The sequence below is a fragment of the Sapajus apella genome, unplaced genomic scaffold (genome assembly GCF_009761245.1).
Source record: "Sapajus apella isolate SASKATOON/1434 unplaced genomic scaffold, GSC_monkey_1.0 scaffold10, whole genome shotgun sequence".
NCBI lineage: Eukaryota > Metazoa > Chordata > Mammalia > Primates > Cebidae > Sapajus > Sapajus apella.
In genome coordinates, this window is record NW_022436950.1 from 2,034,901 (window position 1) to 2,056,750 (window position 21,850).

General features: G+C 41.9%; 1 protein-coding gene across 1 annotated transcript in view; it reads right to left on the bottom strand.

Annotated features, from left to right (window-relative positions):
* Positions 1–21,656, bottom strand: part of TRAF3IP1 (TRAF3 interacting protein 1) — a 45,387-nt gene extending 23,731 nt beyond the window's left edge. The window contains exons 1-3 of the mRNA XM_032277731.1: positions 20,972–21,656; positions 20,713–20,746; positions 18,294–18,370 (exon numbers count right to left, since the gene is read on the bottom strand). Of these exons, the coding sequence (XP_032133622.1) occupies positions 18,294–18,370; positions 20,713–20,746; positions 20,972–20,989 (129 nt within the window). The 5' untranslated portion in view covers positions 20,990–21,656. The remainder of the gene's footprint in view (positions 1–18,293; positions 18,371–20,712; positions 20,747–20,971) is intronic.
* Between the last annotated feature and the right edge of the window lie 194 nt (positions 21,657–21,850).

Here is a 21,850-nt window from a genome sequence, read left to right on the forward strand (position 1 = left end):
CATAATTAACACAAAAATAAAAACAACGGTTTAAGTATTTCCCACAAAGAAACACCAAGCTCAGGTGGTTTTACATGTGAAACTGTCAAATTGTCAAGAAATATATTCCAATCAAATACAATCTCTTCCAGAATAGATAAAAACAAAGAATATCCTCAATTTGTTCTTGACCTTGGTACTAAAAAAATAAAGGGAGCATACAAGAAAAAGAAATTATGGGTTCATTTCATTCATGAATATAGATGGAAAAATACTAATTAGCAACTAGACTCTTAACAGTAGATAAAAATAACAATAATACGTCATAACAATGTTAAATTTATCCCAATAATGGAAGGACTGTTTCCTATGAGAAAAGCTACAAGTACCACATAGTGAATTAAGGAATATAATGGAATCATCCCAATCGACACAGAAACAGCATTTAGTAAAATTTAACACCCATTAATAACAAAGCCTCACAGTGGGAGGAAAATCTACAAAAACTTAGCCGGGCACAGCGGCACTCGCCTGCAGTCCCAGTTACGTGGGAGGCTAGGGTGGAATGATCATCTACGTCTAGGAAGGCAGTGAGCCATGATTGCACCACCGCACTCCAGCCAGGGTGATAGTAAGACCCTGTCTCAAAAACAAAAAAATCAGGTTAAGAAGGAAACAAGGTTGCCCACCATGACCATTCCTACTCCTACTCCAGTAGAGGGCCAAGCCACAGAAATGCAACAGTAAGAGGGAATCAACTGGGTAAGACTGGAGAAAAAGGAAACGAAGTCATCAGAACTTGCCGTTGACACAGACGATGGTGCGGAGCATGGGCTAAAGGCATGGACTCTGGGTGCGACTGCCTGGCCTTGAATCTCGCCTCTGCCACTCACCACTCATACAGCCCCAGACACGTTCCTTAACCTCCAGATGCCCCAGTTTCAAAATGGGTAACAGCAGTGCACACATCTCACTATTATCTATGTTATTAGCTATCTTAGAACAGAGCCCGGCACACCATCCTATTAGGTGTGTGCTGCTATGTCAGCAAAGAAAACACAAAAGACTCAGCAGACACATGCTTAAAACAGTTTAAAACAGTTTCAAAGCGTTTGTTGGCCTACTGGTTATCAATCAACAGCATTACTATCTACCAGCAACAAACAGCTAGAAAACAATTTTAAATAAATATACAGTACCAGTAACAGCAGAATAAACCATAAATACCCAGATATAAATCTAACGAAAGATATGAACAACCTGTATAAAAAAATTATAAACATTCACTAAAAGCCTTTAAAGAAAGTCTAAACAAATGAAGAGAGAGCTTTGTTCATAAATATTCCAACTGAAATCCCAAGACGGTTTTTCACGGCACACAATAAGCAGGTTATAATATTTATATGGAAGTGGACAGGACCAATAATCGCCAAAACACAGCTGAGGAAGAGGAACAAGAAGGCAGGGCTTTGCTACCGGACACGAGCCCTTGTTATGAAGCGACTGTCACTGCAGCAGGGTGGTATCAGTGCAGGACCAGCGGAACAGTAAAAAGCATACATAGCCTGTGGACCGGCCCACCACCTGGATTTTTGTATAGCCCATGAGCTAAGAATGATTTTTATACTTATAAATAGTTGGAAAAAACCTGTTAAGGAATAATACTTGGTGGCACATGAAAGTTATACAAAATTCGCATTTCAGTATCCATAAATAGATGGAGTCTTGCTGGAAACCAGCTACACTCATTCATGTACATATTGTCTGTGGTTGCTTTTACACTACAATAACAAAGTTGAGTAGTGGCAAGAGAGACTATATGGTTCTCATGGCTGAAGATATTTACTACCTGACCTTTCACAGAAAAAGTCTGTGAACCTCTGGGGCAGAGAACACAGAAAAAGTCCCATGCATACGGAACTTTCATATTCACTAGAGACAGCACTGCAGATCGATGTGGAGAGGAGGAAAATTGGTTATCCCTATGAGGAGAGAAAAAAGAAACTACACACTGTCCCACAGAATACAGGAAAATCAATTCCAGGTAGATTAGGCATGTCCATGTCAAAACAAAGCTTTACTTTTTAAAAAAGAATAAATATCTTTCTGACCTTGGAATAGAGAAGGATTTCTTAACCAAGACGCAAAAAGCATTAACCATAAGAGAAAAGATTGAGAGATCTTATTAAAATTTAAAACTGTCATTGAAAGACACCACAGAGAGAGTGAAGGAAAAAACTTTTAAATAAATGTGATTTTAATTTGATTGTACTTTCCTTGACTCCCTCAACCCTACCATCTATTATTATTATGTTATTCTTCAACAAAACTATTTTTTCTAGAACTAGTTTAGGGCTTTTGCATTCAATTCTGTAGTTATACTCAATTCTATATGCTTAATCAGTTTCAATTATCAATTTTCATTCATTTCACCTATACCAATGCTGTCCAATACAAGTAGGCAAGCCATATATGTAATTTAATGTCTTCTACCAGTTTCACTTTAAAAGTAAAAAGGAACAGATGAAATTAGTTTCAATAAATTTTATTTAATGCGAAATATACAAAATCATTTCAACATGTAATCAACATAAAAATTACTAATGAGATAGTTTATATTCTTCTTTTCCAACATAGTATTTGAAATCTGATGTGTATTTTACACTCCAAATACATTTCAGTTGGGACTCATTGCTTTTCCGGTGCCACCACCACGTGGGGTGAGTGGCCACTGCACTGCTCACCCCAGGCCCACACTCGGCCTTTCCTGAGGTTTGCGGCTTCATTTTGATGTTTGCTTATCGATTTCTTAGTTATCTAGATATCTATATTTCTTTTTCTTTTTTTGAGACAGAGTCTCACATTGTCGCCCAGGCTGGAATGCAGTGGTGTGATCTCCGCTCACTGCAACCTCCACCTCTCAAGTTCAAGTGATTGTCCTGCCTCAGCCTCCCAAATAGCTGGGATTACAGGCGCCCACCACCACACCCGGCTAATTTTTTTTGTATTTTTGTTTCACTATGTTGGCCAGGCTGGTCTTGAACTCCTGACCTTCTGAACCGCCCGCCTCAGCCTCCCAAAGTGCTGGGATTACAGGCATGAGCCACTGCACCCAGCCGGTATCTATATTTTCTAAGCAATTTTTTCCCCCAAGAAGAATCCAGGAATAATCTTTTTTTTGAGCTCTTGCACTATCCGGATATATCTTCCACCATTTTTACATATGAAATGACAATCTAGCTAAAAAGTAAGAATCTTGGGTCGATTTCTTTCTCTCCAAATGCTGAGGCAACTGTTCCTTTTTTTCTGGCATTTGGGGCCAAAGAGAAGTTTACAGCAAATCTGACTTTGGTTCTTTTGAAAAGAACCTATTTTTTTCTTGATGTACAATATACTTGCAGGATTGTTTTTGGTTGCTGTCAATAAAAAACCTTGATCTCCACAATACTGCCAATATTGTGAGTTCCCTTTTTACCTGGCACATGAAACCCTTTTCAAGTGCAGACTCATAGGTCAAGCTTCATGCTCTTCACGTAAAGTACCAAAGCACCCCTAAGAAACATACTTTTAATGTCACATTAACTGAGATCAGAAAGCTAGTAAACTTCATTCATATCACACTTTACTTAGAAATCTGTATTACTGTCCAAATGACCTATGTCCCAATTGTGGCAAAAAACCACATTACAAGAGAACCCTGCCTGCTCCCTAGTGCTCAGAGGCTTCATCACGGGCTTAAAGCGCCCCCTGGTGTTAGCACGGGGCTCACTGGAGGCTATGGCATGAAAAATGTCCATAATTCTTCATTTTCACCTCTGGCAAGTGCTTCCCCACATTTATCATTCATTCCCTTCCACTTCTCCCTTTCTCTTCTAACTTATGTTCAACTGGCAATGAGATTCATCTCTTCAACAGTTGATGACATGCACTTAGGTCCACAGCTATGCTAGGTACAACAGGGAGGTGAGAGGCACTGCTCTTCACCTTACGAGACGCCCATTCCAGGGGAGAGTCAGGAACTGATCTCCCCCTCCTGAGCCATTGGTCCTGAAGCCTGACTTTGGTTCTTTTGAAAAGAATCTATTTTTTTCTTGATGTACAATATACTTGCAGGATTGTTTTTGGTTGCTGTCAATAAAAAACCTTGATCTCCACAATACTGTCAATATTGTGAGTATGAAGCCATGAAGTGGGTAATGCCAGGGGAGCATGTGCACTAGGCTGGGGGTGGGAGAGCCTCGGGGAGGGAAAAGGGAGGCGGCAGCCCAGCACAGGGGGAAGAGGAAACGCTCAGGGCTGAGGAGACCAGGTCAGGAGGGCAGAGACATGTGTACACACATACATGCACAGACATGCACATACACATATATCACATAGGCATGCACACACGTACATGTATACATGCATGCATAGACATGCATACATACATGTATACACTCAGACACGCACATATGCATACATGCAGACATGCACAATACATATACACACGCACACACACATTCATATACACGCATCCAGACATGCACACATACATATATACACACACATAGATATGCACATGTACACATATATACACGCGCACACATGTATTATGCATGCATAGACATGCATACACACATGTATACACACATGCAGACATCCACACTTAGACACAGACATGCACACATACACATTCACATGTATACACATACATACAGACGTGTACACATGTGTATACTCATAAACACAGAAATTACATTTTTCCCCTCTAGCTCTGTTCACTGAGACAACCTGAGAGCAGAACCTCCAAAAGCAGTAAACACCCCATCCACCAATCAAAGGGCCCAGGTCTCCTGGGGAAATGGCGGATTCTGGGGCTGGTGCAGGGACAGAACAGGATGAGCCCGAAAGCAAGGAACAGCTCAAAGAACACTGGGCACAGGCTGAAAGAACACAAAGCCAGCTTGAAGGAGCTCTCCAGGGCCAAATCTGAGGCCATCTGCACATGAAAATCATGACAGTAACAAATTACAGCCCACAGAGTCATGCTGGACGCCACGAGCCCATAATGATACAAACGAATGATTACATTTAGTGAAGCATCGGGTACTTAGATTGCACAAAGTACTTCCGCCAAAATGCCAGTAATTACAAGAGAAAAAGGAGTGGCTTGACAACAGAGAAGCTGGCAAACGGCATTCTCATTGAGAGGCCACAGAGAGTGTCTGCAGTCAGGGAACAATTTGAAACCCCGCACCACTCAGCAGGATGCGGCAAGGGCAGTACAGCCTCGTTTCTGGGAGATTTCGACCCAGGATGCAAAGTCTGACTCTAATCACAAGGAAACACCACACAAACCCAAACTGACGGCCGGTCTGGAAAACAGCTTGTACTCTTCAAAACTGCCAAGGCCAAATTAAGGGAAGAGCACAGACTGCCTTGAGACTGAAAAAAACTTAAGAAACACGTAACTCATTCTGGACTGGACGCTTCTGCAACAAGAAGCAGAGTCAGAACGCTCCCGACAGAAGACAATGGAACACGCTCCACTTTTAATGTCACTGTCATTCATCTCCAAAGGCTCTCAAGTCCCCAAAAGTGTCTTTCACAACTGAATGTTTTGCCTGCTTCTAACCCCGCTTTTCTTAGAAAGCTGATTTTAAAACTGTTAAAAATGTATTTATTTTAATTGCTTGGTTTGGTTATTACTATTAAAATAACAGCGTTATTTTCTATCATTTTTACTATAAATGAACTCTACTTGTAGTATAATAAAAGTGTTAAGCTACCTGAAACCTAGTCAGACCAAAAAATAATAATGTACAAAAATCACTCCTATGTTTTAAAAACTAACATGGTATGCCATGTAAAAGTATTAAGATACAGTGTATTTTACTTACAAATTATTTATTACTGACCAGGCTCAGTGGCTCTTGCCTGTAATACCAGCACTTTGGGAGGCTTGAGGTGGGTGGATCACCTGAGGTCAGGAGTTCGAGACCAGCCTGGCCAACATGGTAAATCCCTGTCTCTACTAAAAATACAAAAAAAATTAGCCAGACATGGTGGCAGGCACCTGTAATCTCAGCTACTCGGGAAGCTGAGGCAGGAGAATTACTTGAACCCGGGAGGCAGAGGTTGCAGTGAGCCTGGGTGACAAGAGCGAAACTCCATCTCAAAAAAAAATTATTAATAACAATGTCTAAAATAAATGTATCTCTACTTTGTTTTCATTTTTTTTTTCCTTTAAGAGATTTAAGAATATTCCTGAAAATATAAAACTTACATAGAGCAAAGCCTGATAAAATACAAGCCCTTCACAAAGTGGGTGTCAGTCCTGGTCTCTGCAACAAGTATTGTAAGTATTATCAAGAGGCTTTATTAGTCTAAACGGGGTCACATCTGGGGATGGAGGAAGTCTACTGGCCAGAAGAAACCATATGGAGATTTCAATCAGGAAACCTTAATAATATTTCAATATGAAAAATTATGTATGCATCACTGCTATAAATAGGAAATCTAAGCATTTTAATGCCAAGAATTTTAGTTTTTCTTTACTCTAAAATATCCCCTATAATCCACACTCAGAGAAAAGTAATAAAGTTGTGCCATTGTTTCGTCCATTTCAGCCCTCCTGAGCCTGTTTTACCCACATGAAATTAAAAACCCAATAAAACCTAATTCATTCAGCCAAGTCCTGTTCCTCTAGTGCTAGCTCTTCACTGGAAGCTGCTTTTCAGGTCAGAAACAGACAGCAAGGAATAACAGATGAGAACTAGAAAAACACACGTTTCTCAAAACAGGGAGCACAAGTGAGTATGTTTGGAAAGGACAAAAATAACTTAAGACTTTTAAAAAAATACATGTCTTTTTTTTTCCAAAGGGAAGCTGAAGAAATATGGAATTTCAGGATTAAAACAATGCTGGAAATAAGTTGCTCCAAATAAAGCCAAAAGCAGCTCAGTACACCCACCCGGCACTGAGTGAAGGAGCACACGCCCTGGCCTGGGGCGCACTGGAGCCTCGGGTGCTGCTCCCTCCTGTGGTGAGAACCTGTGCTTTTGGATCCAGCGCTGGCGTGTAAGGCCCTGAGCAAGGGACTCAGACTCACCTAAGCCTCAATTTCCTTAGCAGTGAGCTGTGGTGAGGATGTGGGCGGCCATGCAAGGGAAGCCCAGCACAGAGAGGGCTCGGTGGTGCAGACTCTCGGTCCTACTGTGGTCTCCGGTGTCCCACAGTCTCTCTGGGAAAGCTCAGTCGGTCCCGCGAGGAGCAAGACCTGTCCCGGCCACCACGACATGCTAAGGGGACCCCAGCCCATGCCAGGCGCACACCAAAGGCCCAGGGCTACTAGGTCAACTAGGTCGTTTCTAAACCATTCCTTTGAAGGCCTAATAGCTAACAGATTTGAACAACTTCATGATGTCTCACTGGGTACCTTCTCAAGTCTTCACACCTCTTCAAACCAGTGAGCTCTGCATCCTCAGTCTTCTGCTGCAGGGCGGCTGAGGCTTGCGCCGCTTGTGCCGCAGCCCCTTTGATTTCTCTACTTACTGCTCTCCAGATGCCTCCTACACCTCTCTCCACTGAGCTGCAGCATTTTTTAGTAGTCAGTTTGACTAAATTCTATTTAATTCTAATCCTTATCCACCAATTTTCATCTTGGGACTAAGAGAACATCATTCCCTCATATATCCATTAATGTGTCATAGTGAGTGTATTTAAACACCAGGGTCTACACTACTTAGAAACTGAACTGACATCCAAGGAAGGCTGTCAAAACCAATCAACTGAAAACATTTTTTATGCAAAGCACAGAAAAGAGTAGTGGTGAAATTAAGACCAGAAATAACCTATCAGACCACAACTGACAAAGTCTAAAAAACTGAGGACATAATATGAATTTCAGTGACATTTTGAGTAAAAATGAAATCTTTATCGACTATATTATTCGCTGAGTAATCATGAACCAGAAGATAATGACCATTTCAATTTGGAAATGTTGGTGACAATATAACTAAACACACTTTTATAATAGTTTTCTTAGGTCATTTATATGCATATCTTCTTTTTTTTCAAATAAAGAACTCAAATTCTATCCTTATCATGAACTTTCTTTGTCTATAGAGAGAAGGCCTATCTCCTCCTAATTATCTTCATACAGTTCATATACATGTAATATTCTAATGGCTCCCAAACCATTTTTGTGATCTGTAATACATCCATGGCATATGTTTACAAATATTTTAAGTGATATAGTTGGTGTCTGATTTTTTATAAGATAATATGGTAACAAATTTTATATCCAAAACTTAAAATCCCCAGCTGGTATACTGGAAGATACTGCATTCAGAGATTTTACTTGGGAACATAAACTATCACCCTATTTCCTTAAAAACAAAAACAAAACCTCTAAGAAACAAACAAAAAACCCCACCGCAACCTTTCATGATTAGAATCAATTTCAGTAGTTCCCAATGTAACTACTGTATTTTTATTTTCCTTTATTTTGAGACAGGTCTCTCTATCACCCAGGCTGGAGCGCAGTGGCGCGAGCTCAGCTCACTGCGGCCTCCAACTTCTGGGCTCAGCCATCCTTCTGCCCTGTCTCCCGGGCGGCTGGAAACACAGGTATGCACCACTCCATGTCGGATGGTTTTTAATTTTTGTTGAGACGGTGTCTCACTATGTTGCCCAGACTGGTCTGCAACTCCTAAGCTCAAGTGATCTGCTTGCCTTGGCCTCCCAAATGCTGGGATTACAGACGTGAGCCACCACGCCCAGCCCGTTTTTATTTCTTCAACAATTTCAATGGAAACAATATTCCTAGCAAAGGATAAATCTAATAATACTAGGACTACAAATATCCAAACTAAAAATACTGTTGTCAGGTGTAGAACTTTAGGTAAGGAGAGATTCTGAACAGCATTTTTCTGAAAGAGTTACAGTATTTGTGATGAAATTGCACTATCTACCTACCAAAAAAAGAAATTTGAAGATCTATTCTAATCACCAAAGTGAAATAATTTAAGACTCAAATAGGGAAAAACTTTCATCAACAATTCAGCTAAATACTATTTTCTATATGCCACTGATTTTAATTAAAACATAACTTGTTCATGATAAGGTCACTGTGTCCATAGAGAGGCATTTCAAGATACAAGTTGTTCTTATATTCTGAAATAAATGCGTCTTTAAGATAGTCATCCATAATTTCGAGCAGTATTTGTTTGCTTATTACAACTTTCTTTCAGAATGGCAACAAAAAACAAACATGCAGGTCAAATTCAATACATGCACGTGCTCACCGGAGATGATATGGGCGTGACCTCTAGCAGTCCCACAACAAGGCACAGTTTACAGGATTGAGAAAGTAAAGAGAGCAGTCACAAAAACTTTTAATGGACTAAGAGAGAAGGAAATATACAAAAAAGAGGTATTCCAATAGAGTTATTTCAAAATAAAAAATTTAAATGAAAAGGATCTAAAATTCATATTAATAATTAGATATAAAATAAAAAAGAAAAACTAAGGGAAGATCACATAAAAGGAGATTGAAAAATTAGGAGTAAGAAATATTTACTTCAAAGTGAGTGAGCAGTCTTTGAAACTGCTGGCCATTAGCTTAAAGCATCTTCATATACAAAGCTTTAGAAAGCATAAGAAACACGGTAATAAAATGGTTCTCTTGGTGGTTTCATAAAAACTTATTCATAAACCTGAAGAAAGGAAAAAAATGCTGGCAGGAGCTAATATCTTACTATTAGCAAAGTTTATACTTCCTCTTGAAAAGAGAGCAAAAACGTCAGGATAATGAAGAAAAGGCTTAAAGCAATCTGATTCACATATTTATTCTATAATGTATTATTCAAGTCCATTAGTACAATAAGAAATGGCTTTTCTTCCAATGCAACTTCAAAGACAGGCTGGAGAGAGGCCCAGATTACAAATATGTATTTCTTTAGCATTGAAAATATTCCTCCAAAAAAAATAAAAAGTATCAAGACTAAGGAAGGGCACAGTGCAATTTATGTGAAAAGCAGAGAAAACACCTGCTTTGAATTTTTTAATGAGACAGAGAGAAAAAAAGCAACTACTATGGTAATATGTATAAATTAATAATGACTATAGATTCAGCACACATGCTTTGAGGATATATTCCTACATCTGCCTCTCTGTGAAATCAACAAGGGTACGTGGAAGCCTGGACCTGAAGTATGTACAGAAGTAGACAGTTTTGCAAGCAAGCACTTTGAAACACTTACAAACCTGACTACCAACTAGGTCACAATAAAAGTCTCATCAATTCCAAATAATCATTATATTAGATATTATCATTAAAAAGAGTTTAAAAAATCTTCATGTGTAAAATACTAAAAAACAAATCCCAGCTTGCCCATATGTTAAAATCGTAACAAAGCACTTCACATTAAAAATCAAGGACTTTGTAATATTCATTATCAAATTTAATATTCAAGGAATTTAGAAGTCGAGGATAAAGCATGCTTAAAAGGAGATGTACAATCTTAAATATGTGTAGGTTTAAAATGACAAAGACTAAAATTAAATGAGCTATGTGTTTTAATCAAGAAGCTAGGAAAAGTCGACGTCCACAGAAATTAAAAGGAAAAACAATGAGTAGAAATTTATAAAACAAAAGTGAATTATCTATAAAACTGAAAGCTGATTCTTTGCTAGAAAGTGTCTATTTTAATAGTTTTTTTCAAAGTCTCATCAAGAAATAAAAAGACACAAAATTTTGGGAAGAAAAGAAAAAATTTTGGGAAAAAAAAAGATAAGATATTTTTTAAATCATAAAGGATACTTCAAAAACATCTTTATGCCATGACTGTAAGATATGAATGAAATAAAAAATTTCCTAGAGAAACACTGCAGAAGAGACAGCTGGTCGACCCCAAGTCTGATCTCTGCCTTGGCAAAGCTTCTGGCCACCGTGTGCAGCCCACATGTGAGACATGTGCTTGGTCCCGGAACCCTCGGCCTCTAGCCAGGGAGGCAGCCTCTTCCACTTACCCATGTGCCTTGCAAGCATTACCGTTTTCTGAGCATGGCAGGCACTGAGAAAATATGACACATTCTAGTTTGGGATAATGGAATTCCTGATTTCTGGCTATGTAAATGGATGCCTAAAATAGAGATTTCACTTCATGGTCTCCTCTGTGACAAAGTTCTGGCCAACATAATGTAAGTGGAAGTGGTGCACAACTTCCAGGAGAGCAGGCCTTCTCCTTTCTCCCTTTTCTCCCTCTTTCTGGCTGGAAGCTGAAGCTCTGCTGGCCTGTGAGGCGCCCTGAGGAAAGGAGGTCACATCATGCTATGGAGGAATGAGGCAGAAGGCATTGGGGTCATTGCCACCCGGACAGCCACCTCCAGACTGAACCATGAGATAAAACACTTTATACCTCATTTAAGTTACTAACGTTTTGGATTTCTTTTGCTTGCAGATACAGGTATTGATCGACTTACGACCTATGCAACTTACGACCATTCGACTTTACGACCACAATCGCTAGCCACGACTGCTCCGCGTCTGGCAGTGCAAACATTGCCCAGGTGGGCGTACGACAGTGCGGACCAGCTTCCAGCAGCACTACCATCTCCGCGTGCACCATTTCAACTGTTATCCCAGACTCGGTACAGCAATTTGTGTTTTGTGTCTTGGATATTTTTCATCAAACCCCTCCCAATAAACTTCTTATACATTTCGAAGTAATGGACCCAAACATCGAATGATTTGCAAGGATTGAACGGATGGCGCACGATGTGTTTCATCTGTATTGTGAAATTTATGAAGAAAAAAACATACAATTCAGACAAAGCTCACCATGTTTATGAAAAAACCAACTCCGGTAACCCCAACTGCTGCCTCAGATGATCACATCAACGATCCACAGCCAAGCACCAGCGGCCAATAAAACATTTTGTACATGTTTATATATTTTGGTATGTTTTGCAATTGGGAAAATGTTTCCTATGGTATTTTTTACACCGGTATTTTGTATTTTTGTATGCACCTGTATTTTGTAATTTTGTATGTTTTGCAAATATTAAACCAGTTGTACTGGTAATGCAGGGCTTTACTTAAACCTGATGAATGTCAAAATAAGAAACAACATGGTGTAGAGATGATAAAAAAGGCATAAAATGAACAAAGAAAATTATGATATATAACAATAATGAAAGAAAATTATGATAAAATATGACTTAAAGATTTTTATAACATCATTTCACAGTACTGTACATATAGCCTACTCAACTTACGACCAAGTCGTGTTACGACCGGTCTGGCGGAACCAATCGTGGTCGTAAGTCAAGCACTAGCTGTAAATCTAAACCTAACTGATTCAAACAGTAATTACCAAAATAAACAAGAAAAAGCAGAAAAAATAGAATATAACCATGAAAGAATCTGACTTGGTTAAGAAAACAATTAGTCTGAGGAGACAGCTAATAACATTAAGACAGCGCGATACTAAGAAAAGAGTGAGGAGGAGGAACTGGCAAAGGAGCGAGAGAAAGGGGACTCGCCTGGCAGGAGCGGCGCCAGAAGAGAGTGCTGTCCTGGAGGCCACGCCAAGGAGGCACAAAAAGGAGGGAGTGGCCAACAGCATCAAATGCTGTCGCTGGACAAGACATGACCGGCAGACAGAACAACGGAGAGGTCAGGTGACCCTGCCAAGGGCAACTCGGACAGATGAAATAGTAGAGCCAGCGGTCTCCCTGGAATGGGGTTAGGACAGAGTGGGAAGAGGTGGATTGTAGACAGCAAAAGATACGCAATTATTTTAAGGATTTTGCCAAAAAGACAGGCAAGGCAATAAAGTTGGAGTTACTGGTAAAAGTCAAGTCAAGAGAAGATCAATACAATTCCAGTCAAAATCACAAAATAGGATTTTTCACAGAACCACACAAACTGATCCTACAACTATATTAAGCCATAAAGACTTAATCACAGCCAAGGGAAGCCGGAGAGTGGAGGAGGGGTGGAGGAGCATTTAAGAAGGCTTTCCCAGACAGAAAACAATAGTGCTGAAACACGGAGAAACACAGCAGAGCCCGGAAGCACGGGACGCCTGGGCTCCCCAGAGGTGGGGGGGAACAAAGGCAGGGGTAAGGAAGCCTAGGATGGCTAGCACGCAGCAGAAAACCACACTTCCAGACCAAGCAGAGACCTAGACGTGAAAAAGAAAACTTGCTACAAGAAAACGAGAGACTACCTTTACAACCAGCATAGGACAGGTTTTTCAGACAAAATAAAAAATGAAGTATAACTGCACCTTAAACTCTTGGCCAAACAAAAAGAAAAAAAAAAGAAAAAAGCTATTTAAATTTTATATCAAAATACAGAAGTCTGGCCAGGTGCAGTGGCTCACTTTGGGAGGCCAAGGCAGAAGGATCACTTGAGCCTAGGAGATCAAGACCAGCCTAAGAAACCATGGCAAAACCCCACTACAAAAAATATAAAAATTAGCCAGGTGTGGTAGCATGTGCCTGCAGTCCCAGCTACTTGGGAGGCTGAGTTGGGAGGATCACTTGAGCCTGGGAGGCAGAGGATGCAGTGAACTGAGATCCTTACACCACTGCACTCCAGCCTAGGCAGCAGAGCCAGACTCTGTCTCAAAAAAATAATAAAATAATAATAATAAATAAAAACGTTTTTTAAATAAGAAGGCAAAGTCTAGACAAGTGACAGACTGGAAAAATATTTACAACATATGAGACACAAGGGCTTAGGTGCCATTATATGTTATATATACAACCATAGGATAGATATTGAACATCAATAGCCATTAAGAAAATGCAAATTGTTGACTCACACCGATAATCCCTGCACTTTGGGAGGCCAAGGCAGGTGGATCACAAGGTCAAGAGATCAAGGCCATCCTGGCCAACATGGCGAAACCCCGCCTCTACTAAAAATACAAAATTTAGCTGGGCGTGGTGGTGGGCACCTGTAGTCATAGCTACTCCGGAGGCTGAGGCAGGAGAATCGCTTGAACCTGGGAGTCAGAGGTTGCACTGAGCTGAGATCACGCCACTACACTCCAGCCTGGCAACAGAGTGAGACTCCATCTCAAAAAAAAAAAAAAAAACACACACACACAAATTACAACCATGAAAATTTCAAAGTTTGACCATATCTAGTGCTGATGAGGATGTGAAGGAACTGGGGCTCTTACACACTGCTGGTAGGAATGCAAAATGATACAACCACTTTGCAACACAGTTTGGCAATTTTTTTGTTTCTCTGTAGAGACATGGTTTCTATGTTGCACAGGCTGGTCTTAAAATCCTGGCTTCAAATGATTCTCACACTTTGGCTTCCCAAAGGGCTGGGATTACAGGTGTGAGCCACAGCACCCAGCCCTACAGTCTGGCAGTTTTTTAAAAAGCACGTATTTACCACATGCCTCAGCCGTCCCACCCCTAGGTACAACAGTCCTGACCCCCACCCATAGTTTCACTTCCTGCAGTTTCAGTTACCTGTAGTCTGAAAATATTAAATGAAAAATTCCAGAAATAAACAATTCATTTGTAAGTTTTAAATTGCACGCCATTCTGAGTAGTGTGATAAGTCTTGTACAGTTCTACCAGGACATAAATCACCCCTTGTCCAGTACATATACACACTGTACACACTATCTGCCTGTCAGTTACTTAGCAGCCCTCTCGGTTATCAGGTGGTCTAGACTGTGGTGATATCCCAGTGCTTGTGGTAAAGCAACCCTTATTTTATTTAACTGTGGCTGCAAAGTACAAGAGAGTGATGCTGACATATTGTTAAAATGGTTCTGTTTAATATCAGTTATGGTCAATCTCTTACCGAACCTAATTCACAAATTAAACTTTGTCATCAGAATGCATCATGAGAAAACATGGTATATACAGGGTTTGGGACTATCCACAGCCTCAGGCATCCACGAGGGGTCTTGGAGCACAAGCCCTGCAAATAAAAAGGGTGCTACTGTACTGACACAACATAATGAAAGCATCTGCTGACACAAAGACTTGAACATGAATGTCCACGGCAGCTTTATTTATAATCGTCCAAACTAGAAACAACGGAAATGTTCATCCACTGATAAATGGATGGACACACTGTGGTATATCTACACAATGGAATACTACTTAGCAATAAAAAGGAAGAACCTATGGATACATGCTGTAACAGCATGGATAAATCTCAGAATAATTATGCTGAGTAAAGGCCACACTGGGAAAAAAAAAAAAAAAAAAAACTCAAAAGAGTGCACATCACATGATTCCACTTAAACACAAATCTCGGAAATGCAAACTATAAAGCACAGTGATTCAGGGCAGACGAGTGGCTGCTGGGGGATGGGGCATGGGGAAAGGGGAACACGGAGATGGGCTGGAGGATGGGCGCACCAAGGGCACTTGACACTGGAGGGTGATGAGCATGTTGACTATCTTGACTGTGGCTGGCACAGATGTTTGGAAACAGACAGTCGTTCTACTGGGAGAATACACTGGTACAGGCACTTTGAGGAGTGGCCTATCTGGTGAAACTAAAGATCTGTGTACTTCCTGGCACAGCACTTCTAAGCCTGGGCACAGCCCCCAACGCTGAGATCAGTAAACTGCGGCCCACAGCCTAGACCTTGTTTTGGTAAAGTGCGTTTTATTGAGTATAGCCGCACACGTGCGTTTACATTGTCTAATGCTGCATTCATGCTACATTGGCTGAGTTCAATGGCTGCAACAGAGACCATCTGGCTCAAAAAAACCTAAAGTATTTACTATCTGGCTCTTCACAGAAAGTGGCCTGAATCTTGCTGGAAGAGACACTGGCTCTTGAAAGCAACCTGCCTAACAGATCAACAATAAGATGGCATTAGAAACTCACAAAACTTCACAATGTACATGCAAAGTAGAGATACACACCAAGTTCATCCTAGGGACTGCCCTCAGGGGAACGAGACTGGGGCAGGGGAACAAAGGACTTTGGCTCTTCCTACAGGTTTTCTTTTTAAGACAGTCTTGCTCTGTCATCCAGGCGGGAGAGCAGTGGCGCAATCACCACTTAATACAACCACTGCCTCCTGGGACCAAGCGATTCTTACGCTTCGGCCTCCTGAGTAGCTGAGACTACAAGTGTGCACCACTATGCCCAGCTAATTTTTGTATTTTTAGTAGAGAGGGGGTTTGGCCATGTTGGCCAGGCTGATCTCAAACTCATGGCCTCAAGCAATCCGCCCACCTTGGCTTCTCAAAATGCTGGGATTACAGGTATAAGCCACCATGCCTGGCCACATTTTTATTTATTTAAAAAAAAAAAAAAAAAAAAGTAGCTGGCCAGGCATGGTGGCTCACGCCTGTAATCCCAGCACTTGGGGAGGCCGAGGCAGATGGATCACGAGGTCATATCAATGCCATCCTGGCCAACATGGTGAAACCCCGTCTCTACTAAAATACAAAAATTAGCTGGGGGTGGTGGCGCATGCCTATAGTCCCAGCTACTCGGGAGGCTAAGGCAGAATTGCTTGAACCCAGGAGGCGGAGGTTGCAGTGAGCTGAGATCGCACCACTGCACTCCAGCCTGGCGACAGAGGAAGGCTCCGTCTCAAAAAAATAAAGGTAACAAAAATGTTTTAAGAAGACCAACAAGTTAAAGTCTGATGTTTATCAATATCCCAAAGAAAATCACACAGACACTTGCTGTCTCCCTGTCTAACTGCCACATACAACACACCTGACTTTGAAGTACTCACTAATTACTCTTTTTCAAAGCAGTAGATGTTCACAAAAAAAAAGACATTTTTCCTTTTATCTTCTGAAGCCAAAAGATTTATCAATCTGAAACAATTTAATCTTCCAAGGACACTTTGAAACACAATCCTAATATGCTCTGTATAAACAGCATGGCTATAAAATTTAAACCAATGGATGCTTCAAAGGTGACCTCCACTAGGAGCTTGGAGGAACAGATTCAAGGTTTTTGACTGGGTGTCAGAACCACCACCAGGAACACCAGGACCACCCCTCATGCATGTGGAAAGGACTATGGGGTATCAACATCCAACAGAAACAGGCTGTAGAAGGCATTTCTCCTCTCAGCAAATAGTGGTAATGTCAGCAAAGCCTCCTTTGACGACTTTCCCAGTTGTTATTGTGAAAAGGGCTCCCTCTACTGTTAGTCTCAATTGTACAGTTCTCATTGGCTATTTCAAGCCCTAGCTTCATGACAAACTAGGACATGTTAAGCAGAATTATCTAAAACAACCATTAATTCAGCTGCAGAAAAATACATATATGTGTGCATGTGTGTGTGTGCACACCCCCATATATAAAACTTTTTTAAACTGTTGAGTGATTAGACTAACTATACAAAAAACTCCTGTTTAAAAGAAAAAAATATATTCTTCCTCTTTAAAGTCACTGTAAGAGAAACCTGCCTGTGGCATTTGAGGCACACCCCTCTGGCCCACAGGTGCTCGCCCCCATGGCCTTGTGCTCAAGGAAAGGGCAGTGGCTGGCAAGAGGCCACAGGTCCCAACAAAATCACATCACACATGTGTAAAGAGGACTGCAGGGAGCCAGGTATAATAGAACACACATTTAGAACGCAGCCTTAAAAACACTGTGCAGCCTCTTACTTCGCAATCAGCCAAGGCCAGGCGGCCAGGCAGCCAGGCTCTCGGTCTGCAAACAGAACCTGGGAGAAGGGATGGGCAAGGCTGGAAGGGGAGAGTCAGGACGTCAGAGCCCAACAGGGCTTTGGCTCTTGGCTCCTCAGCTTCCCAAGCAAGCCACTGCCGCCTCCCAAGACAGGGCTGTACACCAGGCCAGGGAAGCAGCCCCACACAGAGAGTCCCATACTTTATATCCTCCCAATTGGGAGCAGGGAGGAATTATATATATTTTTTTCTTTCTGAGGCAGGGTCTCACTCGGTCACCCAGGCTGGAGTGCAGTGGCGCAATCTCAGCTCACTACAACCTCTACCTCTCAGGTTCAAGCAATTCTCCTGCCTCAGGCCCACAAGTAGCTGGGACTACAGGCATGCACCACCACACCTGGCTAGTTTTTATATTTTTTGCAAAGACAGGGTTTCGCCATGTTGCCCAGGCTTGTCTTGAACTTCTGGGCTCAAGTAATCTACCTGCCCTGGCCTCCCAAAGTGTTGGGATTGCAAGCGTGAGCCACCACACCTGGCAAGGAATAGCATTTAAATATGCAAACAGACATCACTAATAATGGTAATTTTTGAAAGATCCTTCTAATTTTTAAAAGTCTGTAAATGCATGAGACAGACTGCTAAAATGCCAGTGTTTACGGAAAATCACTTCATTACCTTCTCCCCAGGTTTGAGTGACTGCTGCAATTTCTCATAATCTTTCTTAGTCTCCAAAATTTTTTTCACAAGTCCACCTGTTGAAAAATCAGTGATTTTATGTTAAAAGTTGATTCTAAATGGGTAGGGTGATGGGAAAAACACTAAGTTTTTATGCTATCTCTTTTTAAACAGTTCCAAATCATCTTCATTTGTCAAGGAGATAGTATACAAGAGTGATATGACAGCTGGTGGTAGAAATTATAAAATTTCAAAGTGTTTCAGGGAACTAAGCTCCTTGAAAAGTAAAAAGCTTTAGAAATAAAACAGATTTTCTCTTTTCAAAGATTAAAAAGGAATGTAGAATGACAGCCAAAAATATTGCCATCTATGATGAACAGAAATAAGAATTATGAATTGCTTCTAAGTACTAATACTTCTTTTATATTGGGGCAAGAATATTCCATTTCTTTCAGAATTTACCCATGGGATAAAAGCCCATGGAAAGTGTTTTGAAGTAAGTGTTTCACCCAGGCATGCATGAGCCTGGGACTGACTGAATAAAAACGGAGCGTGCCCTTGGTGTAGGGTGTGTGGCTGTGGAGAGGAATGGGGAGGTTTCTCTGCACTGCTGCGCAATGGATGCCTGCATCTACTGCCAAGTTAAAAGAAGTGCAAGATGGAAACAAGTGTAGGAATCAGTAAATACACATGCACATGCACATGCACTTATTTACTTACTTTTTAAATGTAAGTATAAGCCCTATTTTTCACCGTTACCTCCATGGAGAGGGAGAGTAGAGGGTGGAGGAGACAGGGGTCAAAGCCCCACATTTCTGATTATACCTGGTTTTGTACATCTAACCTTAAAACCATGTGAGTTATCTTACATTAAAAAGGTAAACACTCATGCCTAAAGATTGAATGCAAAATGAAATAAACTTAGTGATATCCAATTGGCAAGCATGAGCCACTAGAGAAAAAATTGTTTCATAACTTTAAAACAGAGGACTTAACTGTATATCCCCAATAGGATATACCCAACAAAGAGACATACACATCTACCAAAAAAAAAAAAATCTATAGTTTCCAGCAATCCTATTGTTGTTAAAAAACAGTGGTGGTGTTCTAAAACTGCTGTGTGAGCATGTGAAAGGTCGTAAAGCATGGGGACAGCTGCCGCTGCTGGGAGCCAAGCTTTTTGGCAGGACATGGAAGAGATGCACATATAAAATCAAAGAACGCAGACAGAGCCCTGAAATCCTAAATTGGAATTGGAAATATCAGCACCAAGTCAGAATATACTTTCTTATTTTAAAAAACTATATTCCTGCTTTATGCAGTGAAAACGTCTGGAAACAAGAACCAACCCAGAGCAATAAGCGGCCAGGTTCCTTGGAGAAATGAGGCCGTTATGGGGCAGAAACGCCTTGTCGTATGAGAAAACAAGGAAGCAACAAACTGTACTGGGATGTGTCTAAAGGTCCCCAGAAAATAGCTCCAACAGGCTCCTGTGGTCAAATACTGGGCAATCTGAACATTACTAAGAAAAACTGAGAGGGGCCGAAATGAAACATGTCCACGATGTTACAAATCTGTGACTAGGCCAAGCACAGTGGCCCACGCCTGTATTCTCAGCATTTGGGAGGCCAAGGCAGGTAGATCACTTGAGGTTAGGAGTTTGAGACCACCCTGGCCAATGTGGTGAAATCCTGTCTCTACTAAAAACACAAAAATTGCCCAAGCATGGTGGCAGGCACCTGTAGTCCCAGCTACTTGTCAGGCTGAGGCACGAGAATTGCTTGAACCTGGGAGGCAGAGATTGCAGTGAGCCAAGATCACACCATGGCACTCCAGCCTAGGTAAGAGTGAGACTTCGCCTCAAAACAAGAAAAAAAGATTCATATAGACACCCAAAAAAACCCCAAAACCAATAATCCCTCATTGGTCACCTGTGATGGTGCCAGGAAACAAAGTCACATTGTGGGAAATAAAGGGAAAGTATTCAGCCTGCCTCTTCCACAGAAGCTGTGCTCCTAGATACTCAAACCCTGGTGCAGGGAGCGGGGCTTGCACTACTGAGGTGAGCAGCTAGAAAACCAACAATAACATCCAGAACTCGACTTGGGCAGGGCCTCAGAGATCATCTATTCCCACAGTCTAACCATACAGATGAGACAAGACGTCATCTGCAGGACACTTCCCCGCCAGTGTGCAGCGTCCAGCAGTGCCCTCCCGCTCCTCTACGGATGGGGAGCAGCAGCCATCGCCTCAGAGAAATCCATGCCCACAGGGTCCTATGTGCTGCCGGTGTGACCCCGCCAGTGTGACCCAGACCAGAACACGGCACACAACAGTGCCTTGCACTGGATCCTTTCCAAGCACACGTGGAGAAGATGCGTGGGCACAGACACGCGTGCACAGTTGCGCCAGGACTCACCATGCTTCTCCTCTTCTAGTTCCACTGCTGCTACCTAAGCAGAAAAGGAAGGGGAAAAAGAGGGTTCAGGCTTGCTGAATTCTAAAAATCCACAGGCTTGCTGTGGATCTCAAAAATGGAACAAGAAAATTAATGAAAGTAGAAAACTAACTGAAAAATTATAGGAAATTTTTGTCTACATAAATCTAAAAGCTACAGTATTAATCTCAATGTAGGCAACGCATGATTATTAAAAACTACCACATTTTGGTTAACTAACCATTTCAATTTCTGACATTTCAGAGAGCTGAGGGGCAGCTTCCACCACAAATTGATCATCCTCTTCATTGTCAGAGTTGTGTGACTCTACAATCACATTTGAGACGGTTTTACCACTCCCTGACCTAAATAAAAAGAAATTAGATTAAATTAGAAAAGCTCTATCAGTCACACGTTTTCATCAATCCCAGGCATTGGAAACTGTCAGAGGTCAGCAGAGATGAAGCTAATCACCAACCATCTGAAGAACAGCATCTCACACGACCTGCTGAAGCTCAGATGGACTGTTTGCAGTGTCCTCTGTAAGCCCTCCAGGACTGAGTCCCTGTGAGTCTCACCCTCCACCCCAACCCAGCTTCCCCATGTCCCTGTGCTGCCCTGTGTGTGTGTGCCCCCTGGTCCATACCTGGCCTCCCGCCCCCCAAAGCCTCGTCATGCCCTCTACTGGATGAAGGCCCTCAGGGCCTCCACCTTTCCCCTGACCATGTTCAGTGACACCAGCCCTTCACCTGCTGCCTTCTACCTGGAGGCGCTTATTGCCCTGGGTCACAAACCTCAGGGTAGGGGCCACACTGGGGTCCCCATTGGCAGGGCTGCCCCCAGGCCTCTCTTCACACAGCAGGTAGAGGCCCCTCATTCAACTCCTAGTCACGGTGGCTGCCCTGTGTCCTGGCCAGCGCCATGTACACACTCCTCTCCACCCAGGTCCCACCTTCTGGGCATGTCAGTGTCCAACAGCCTGACCCTCCAGCCCCGGACCTTGTCCTCCCTGGTGGTGACAGCCTTCACCCAAGGGCTCTCTCATGCTCTCCAGGGCCACTCACTAGAACTGCCCCACCTGCAGCTGCTCCACTCCTCCTCACGCAGACCACTGTCAGCT